The following is an 8,061-nucleotide window of genomic DNA, read 5'->3' on the forward strand; positions in this document are numbered from 1 at the left end:
AAGTTTTGATTTCGTCCCACATATTTTTTTTCATTTAAAACAGGACTAATCCGTTTGCCGCCAATTATAATTAACATGGGAATGCAAAGAGGATCTTAATTATTTGAGTTAATTTCCCCTATGCGATGGAGAAAATTTCCAATCCCTTAACTGTCACTAGGTTCACATGTCATAGACACATTTGGGCCCGTCTGCCATACCTACACACGGGATGGTATGTAAGGAACTTTTTTTTCTTCAATGGCACTAGGGTGGCTCCCATTACTTCTCCATGCATACTTCATCCCCAACGATTATCTACCATACCAGTCACATACTGCTGATTTTTTGCAACATCAGTTCAAATTCATTTCATCAGCATCTGCATAATTGTTATTGCTATTCTCTATGTTCTTACTCATTTGCCCACAGCATTCATTCATATAAAAACAACCTCCCAATTCCTGCAACAAGTGGAGATAAATATAGAAATCACCAATATTATTGTATATGAAACAACTAAACAGCTGGATAAATATAGTAATGAAGTCCAAGCCCAACCGTGAACTTAGCATCTGAAGCAACTTTAAAAAAAAAAGAGAGCAAAGGTATGCTTTATTGTTACAAAAGGCTTTTCAGTCACACTGAAGGAAACAATCGCAAATTATCTCCAACCATCCTTGTTATGAGATCCGTGTAGCCTTCGAGTAAACTGTAGTTGCATCAATATTCTAGCAACTCCAGCAACTAGAAACGTTGTTTTCATGTACGCTGCAAAGTCAAAATGACATGGCATCACCATATTTGTATAGAATTGCAACAGTAATTGCAAAGAGTGATGAAACTGTATAGATTCGTGCAGAGAAAAAAGAAGTAATGTCATTGTTGAGACGTACCAGCTTGTTGTGCCATAATCTGCAATTTATGGCCTTAACAACAAAAGATCTGTAATTTACATGATATACTAGCCTCATAGTAATGGGCTGTAAGTGCAACCAAACTGACCATGGACAATCAAGGATCAATAGGTGTAAGAAGACACATTTCCATTCTGAGCAATTGACAACTCGGTTAAACCACGCGCGACCTCTGGGAAACCAATATTACTGAAAGTAGAGTTCAGTTCATCTTTTGAACTTGGCTGAACTGCACAATTCTTCTGTTTCTCAGGAGCAGCAGACGGCCCCTGGTTAACTATCATCTGGATGTCATCCTCTTGTACAGCAAGCTCTGATGTGGGAGAAGTTTCATTAGCCTCACTCACAGCTGGCGCTGAAGCAACAGAACAGTCTGCAGCCTCACTTTCGCTTTCATCAGCTGCGTTGACCAACAATACTTTTGGCCTGTTTGGATGCTCCATGGCAGCTTTTTCCCAGGTTTCTCTTGTTTCTGGAGCGACTCTATGATCTAGACTGACTTCCTTAAGACATGTGAGGCGGTTGATTTCGATGTCAGCAAGATCAACTAGGTCTTTGCAGATTAGCTTAAGTGAGATGAGGTACGGCAAGGCTCCTTCTTCAATTGTTGGTAACGTGGTACATTCCAGGACAAAACACAGGTGTAGCAGCCTGGGGAATGCCTGATCTTCAAAGATAAAATCTTCAAGGACATCCGCAATCAGCTTGAGATGCTGCAAGTCTTTCAAGTTAGCCAATGCTGCAAGGAGGCCCGCTGTTAATTTCGTTGATGAAAGGCACAACTCCCGGAGACCCCGCATCGATATGACAAACTGGGGAAGTTCCAGCAAAGTCCCTTTTAATTTCAGTGACCTAAGGTAACAAGGAGCCTTCAAAGAGTTCAGGATGTTTTCAGTGTCATCATTGAAATGAAGTGATAGAGAACGGGGATCATTGCTCTCTTCTTTGTCATCATGGATGAACTTTTGGACAGCATTCACAAGATCGGTGAAGTTGGTGCTTCTCTCACTCCTCTCAAGCCATATTTTAAGCTTTCTCAAATTCATCATGTAATTCATGATTTGTGGAAATCCTTGACACCCATCAGTGACAAATCCTGCAAGTGTCTCTAAGTTACTCTGCTCAGTCAAGAAAAACTTCTGCACCTCACTTGTTATCTTGACTTTATCAGAAAGTTGAAACTTTCCAAATAGATGGAGTAAACAGGGGAGCAGGAGGACCTCTATAGGTAGTATTTTCACCTTTGTTCTCCTCAAATCAAGTGTCTCCAAAAGTTTCAATTTTTCTATCTCCTTTGGAAGACTGGTAGCAGTTTCCCCAAGGCTCAGATATTTCAGAAGAAAAAGGTTGCATATGTCTTTGAGGTGGTCATCTTCCAGGTCGGTACATTGTTCAAGATCCAAGACTCTCAGCAGCTGGTACTTTTGGAAACTCAAAATAGTTTTGCCAGCCTCCCCGAAAACCATCAGAGATCTGACAAGAGATAAGTCCATGTCCAAAGAGCTGCCACTTGTAGCACTATGGTGATGGAGGGAAAGCCGACGCACATATTTGCGTTCAACTTTATTGCCAGAAAGTAGGGTGATGAAGTCCTGGGAGGTGGACATTAGCAAAATGAACTCACGCATCATGCCATATGTTTTGCATGTCTTTACCTGATCATCGTTACATATGCTGATGGGCTCAATAATGTTCCGGTCTATGAGGGTGTTAAAATTTTCACTAGATGAAGGCTGTGCTTCTACAAATCCCTCTGCTAACCATCGCCTCAGCAGCCTCTTCCTCTTTATGGGATGATCAGATGGAAACATACCAAAATACAAAAGGCAGGCTTTGGGACCATGGCCAGGAAGACTAGAGAAGCTGTGGATAAGCACCCTTCGCATTCTCTCCAATGTATCATCCTGCTCCAGATGACGTCTAAGATCTCTACACACATCTTCGCAGTTGGGTGCTGTGGGCCAACCATTTTTCCTCAAGAATTGACCCATGGTAACAAGAGCAAGTGGTTGGCCATCACATTTCTTCAGAACTTCTTTTGATTCTGGTCCAGTATAACCTGAATGTTTTGTTGGGCAAGCTTTCTTGATAAACAATTGCTCTGAGTGTTTATTGCCAAGTCTTCTCATTTTGTGCACATAACCATTAGAAGAGCTGCAAGCATTAGCCACTGACTGGATAGTTGTTGTCACCATTACTCTGCTGCTAACAACATTATCTTCTGGGAAGGCAGCTTCAATGGTACTCCACTGATCTGTTTGCATGTCGTCAATTACAATGAAATACCTATAAGAGAAATTGTCAACAAAAAGTTAATAGACCCAGCTGACGACAGCATATATCAAAACGTGCAGAGCAAACATAGTCTCTATCCTCAACAATCAGTGTGTCGAGTAAACACCGTTTCTTTCTGAATGAGTTGGTGAACACTTCTGTTTCTTGTTACTACTCAATCAGTACTATGAAGTTTGTTTGCTCTTCAGTTCAAACAAAATTAAACTCCTGTTCTCTATCAGAAAAGATAGTTTGAATGAGTTATGTTTTGGGATGGCTGTTAAGCGTGAAGAACAGGAAGCTAATAAATTTCGAAATAGATACTGTTCTAAACTCGAAATTAAAAATGAATAAAAGAACAGTGAGAAATGTATGCAAAAGACTACCGACTTTGTCAACACCAAAAGCTTTTCAATGCTAATTAAGCTAAGATCCTGGATTCACTTGGTATTACACGTTTATTAGGTCTTGAGAGTTCAGAGAGGCAATTTGGACATGGAAACCCGTAATTGGGTTCATGAACAATCTGCAGAAATAAATAAGGTAAAAAAGGAAGATTTTTTTACCTTTGCTCACCCAAGTGTTTCCTGAGATCTACCGTAAGCTGGTCAACACTAGAGTTATCCACCACTGGCCTGCAAAATTTTTGGAGGATCTCCATGAGCACCTCTCTCGGACCCCTGTCAGTAGCAGAAACCCACGCCCGCAGACTGAACTGCCGGCCGACGTCGCTCTCGTAGACCTCTCTGGCAAGGACGGTCTTGCCGGAGCCATGGATCCCGACGATGGAGATAACCTTGAGCTGCTTTGTTAGTCCCTCTGCCTCCTCGGTCAACTGCTGCACAAGCTCGTCCCTGGGACCGTCGATGCCGACGATGTCGGCCTTAAGGGTGTGCGGATCAGATCCAGACGAACAGGAAGACGATTCAGCATGCTGGGTAGAGGAGGAAAGGCCGGCGAAGACCCTGTACCTCTTCTCCCTCTGGTGCGCCTCCTCCGGTATCTTCTTCAGGACCTGGACCTCGGCAGCCAGCCGCTGACGGGACAAGCAGAGTCTTCGGCGACCGAACGGTCCGACGAAACAAGGATGTTTGCTGCTCCCGGGTCACATGGTACAAGAAGCGATCTACGCAGTCCTCGATGTGGTGAGCCAGTTCACGCAGCTCGTCAATTGACAGGCTCAGCACAGCTCCTTGATCCTTCCTCCCCAGCGAGACCTGTTCATCGATCGTAACAGCGATCATACGGAGCTCTTTCTCCAGGGATTTGATGTCGCTCTTGAGGCCCTTGTGCAGCTTGTATTTCCCTTCTACCAGTGAGAAGAGCCTCGGCAGGATGGTTTTGATGAACCCGCTCAACAGGGCAGCCTCCATCTCCGTTTCTCACCTTGCTAGAGTAACTACTGGTCCTGGAAGAGATTAGCTACCACCGCACCAGGCATATAGAGGAGAGTAGATCATCACCATAGTATCTAGTTCTGCCCCCATCATGTGGTTCCCCGTTCCTAGGAAAATGTGGAGAGATTTTTGCCAGAGCGCCTGCCCCCCTGCTATACCGAAATATTGTGCCATGCCCCCTCTAGATTGAGAGCCCAGAGCCGGATCCTCAATAGTACCTACAAAAACTTTTTCGGTTGCCAACCGTTACACACAAAGTCATTTATTGTGAGACAAATAGGCCACCAGCCTTGTCACTAATAGTTTTTTGTCCATCCTTCCAACTTTGACCAAATATCTTCACGATTGACGTTTTATTTGGATCAAAGAATTCTCAAAGGAATTTTGAAGGTATATATTTGAAAAGAAAGAACTCACATCATAGTGTTTGGAACAAAGGAAAATTGAGTTCCTTTCCAAAGGAAAGGAAATTAGAATAGTGCAAAACATAGGAAATAAGACCTCCACTTCAACCCAAGGGAAAGAATCTTTGGTCTCTCTCACTTACTATGCTTGCTCGTGTTCCCGTAGTTTTTTTTGCCTCCATTCCAAACATCTCAGAGTATCAATTCTGGTGTTTTAGAATCCTATGGTTGTTAAGTATTCGCTCTATCTTATTCATGTGCTTTTTCTATTCCTCTGTTTTGTATCCTTTTGTTCTAAACAGGCCCTGACCAATGGACAACCCCTAGGACTACATGGATAGCATGCGATAGGAACTTGGCATAATGCCAGAAATATTTGTAGTTTCATATTTGCTATAGAAGCAACAAAATTAATTACTATTCCACCTTCTCTTCACTAAGTTATTCTTAGTTAGAATGACCCTTTTTAAAAAACACAAGAAAATATTATTTTTTAGTGCCAACTTTATACACCAATTTTCTAGGAAACCTTCACGCCATTATCGACAAAAAAGTTGTACATTGACTTAACCAAGAACACTCCATTTTCATGTAGACGCCAAAGAAAGTTGTCTGACTCTTCATTAGTATTAATATTAGCCACTTTTGCAACAATAAGTTGCCAATATTTGAGTTTGTTTGCATCTAATGATCTTATAAAAGATACTTTTAGCATGATGGAACTCAAAACTTCTACTATTGTTGCTTTGCTATCTTTGGACAATATCAAACAACAAATGATAATGAAATTTTAAAGCCTAGGAGCCCAACCACCCGTCTTCCACCAATCTAGTTTGGTTCTCACTGTTTATGTTAAATGAGCCTAGATCTAGGAACTAGGTATTCACACCCATGAAGCATATCCAAAATTATAAATCCTTCTACCATTTTATTTACTAAATATCTATTTTGTAAGAGGTTTTGCAATATACCATCTTACATGGTTCGAATAGCCATTTGATTAACAAACGCTTGCTCTATAATTCAAAGTATAATTTTCCCATTTCTACCGTCCTTGCTCCTTTGGCCGACAAAGAATCTCCTATTTAACTAATTTATACTCCTTTTTTGTTCATTTTGCCACAAAATTTTGATCTAAAGTAACCTATTCCTTTTAGTGCTCCTCTTGGGACCTAAAAAAGATAGCATGAAGAAAGGTAGGCTAAGTAAAACTAAGTTGATCAGCACTAATCTCCCTCCTGAAGAAATTTCTTTCCCTTTCCAATTGATATACCTTTTTTATTCTATTTTTGATTTCTTTCCAATCTTTATTATTTAACTTTCTAAAGTGCATAGGGATACTATCCAAAGAAAATACTTAATTCATTTTCTCTGCAAAGGTGAAACAATGGAATTGGGTCAAAGGGAAAATCTCTACAACACTAGACCATTTTGAGTGCAATTAGCACCTGATTTATTGCGGTCAATCACAAGAGGAATGAATTGGGGTTAGAGTTTGGTGGTTTGGGGCTTATCTGTGGTAAGAGGAATCCCATGGGAGCTCATTGAATCATTGTTGGTAGTGGGCGAGGTGGTGGGGTAGCATATATGTTCACCCCATCCTTGTGGTGACGAACTTCGGTTCAACCATGGAGGAGATGGTTGTGTCGAGCTTTGTGTGGTTAGCATCAGTGGGGGTGAAGACATTGCGCCCTAGAGCCAGGTGGGGCGCTAGTGGATGCGTGGAAGCTTGGCTAAACGGTGAAGAAGATGTCGAGCGAGAAGCCATGCCGCAAAGAAGTTCGTGTTGGGTGGTGGCTCCGGCGATGGGGGCACCATTGAAGCAAGGCTAGGAGAATGGTGGTAGTGAGGGAGAGAAGGTGCACATGGAAAGATACAGTGGGGGCACCATTGTTGTGCATCTCTAAGTTTCTAAATATGTTTCAAAATAGAACGAATGTTTCCTACCAGTAGACTGAAATAACTAGCGGTTTTGCTCCCACTTGTCATTCTTTCAGGTCGTATTGAACTTTTGATTCTAAGATGACAAATCGTTTCGCTTAGTATGCCTCCTGTATATTATATTTATGGAAATAGAGATTTTCTTTAAATCATGGAGTAGATTATTTTTTTAGGGTGCATTTGATAGGGATCTAGATTCTCTTAGAAACATTTCAAATCCAGACTCTTTCAAGAAATGTTTCATGTGATGAATCAGAATCACTTTGTAAAAGTGTTTGGCTGGTAGGCTGGATTTTGATCCACATAAAGATATAAATGTTCTTTAAAAATCTATAAATAAAAATATGCTTCAAAAAATTCTAAACTTTTCGTGGATGAAGAATAATTTAAATACAACCCATTTTAATTTGTTGCACTAAAAAGGATTACAACTAAAAAAGTAAATTAGTAGCGCATAAATGCGTCAAAGAATCTGAAACGATTCTATACGAAACCACCATGTCCGGGTTTCTAACTTTCTTGAACAAAATGCGGAACTGAAATGTTTTGGCTTGGATCCATGCAGCAGAACACCGTTTAGAGCGGTTTCTAGTGATTCACGTGAGAAACGAATCCGATTCAGACATCCAAATGGGGGCTTAATAAACCAAGGACCCGTTACTTATTTGAATGAATAATATAAATAAAGTTTGAGGGAATTGTGTAAGTATGTAATTTAGGGAAGGTGCCTACCTTTGTTTGCAAAAGAATACAACGTCTAACACCATGAGGAAATGTTGTTTCCATGACGTGTGCCATAATAGAATATGGTCCCGTTTGCTTCGCTGAAAAAACAAGCCGAAACACTGTTCCGACTGATTTGTTGTGAGAGAAAAATATTGTTCCGACTGAAAAAATAAGCTGAAAAGTACGGATTATAAGAGAAGCGAACAGGGCCTATGTCCCCATTGATCGATCCTCATCTTTTAGCATGTCATCGTCCACCCTTGTTCTTCGGACCATACACCATGTCAATATATATAGACCTAGATACATGAGATATTTTTTATATTTTTTATATATGGTCAAACAACATCAATTGGCACACAAGTACCTTCCAGGAAGCTAACCTTTGATCCTTCCAAGAGCAGTCAACTGTTTCGGCGACAT

The 8,061-nt window shown here is 41.0% G+C and overlaps 1 protein-coding gene across 1 annotated transcript; it reads right to left on the bottom strand.

The window, feature by feature from the left end:
- Positions 1 to 440: 440 nt before the first annotated feature.
- LOC136486304 (disease resistance protein RGA4-like) lies at positions 441 to 5,019 on the bottom strand. Its single transcript, XM_066483177.1, is given in 4 exon segments — positions 441 to 750; positions 876 to 3,182; positions 3,737 to 4,204; positions 4,206 to 5,019. Coding segments are annotated over 3 exon segments (2,988 nt in total). The 5' UTR covers positions 4,544 to 5,019; the 3' UTR covers positions 441 to 750; positions 876 to 1,000.
- Positions 5,020 to 8,061: the final 3,042 nt, after the last annotated feature.

Source organism: Miscanthus floridulus, chromosome 10 (genome assembly GCF_019320115.1).
Source record: "Miscanthus floridulus cultivar M001 chromosome 10, ASM1932011v1, whole genome shotgun sequence".
NCBI lineage: Eukaryota > Viridiplantae > Streptophyta > Magnoliopsida > Poales > Poaceae > Miscanthus > Miscanthus floridulus.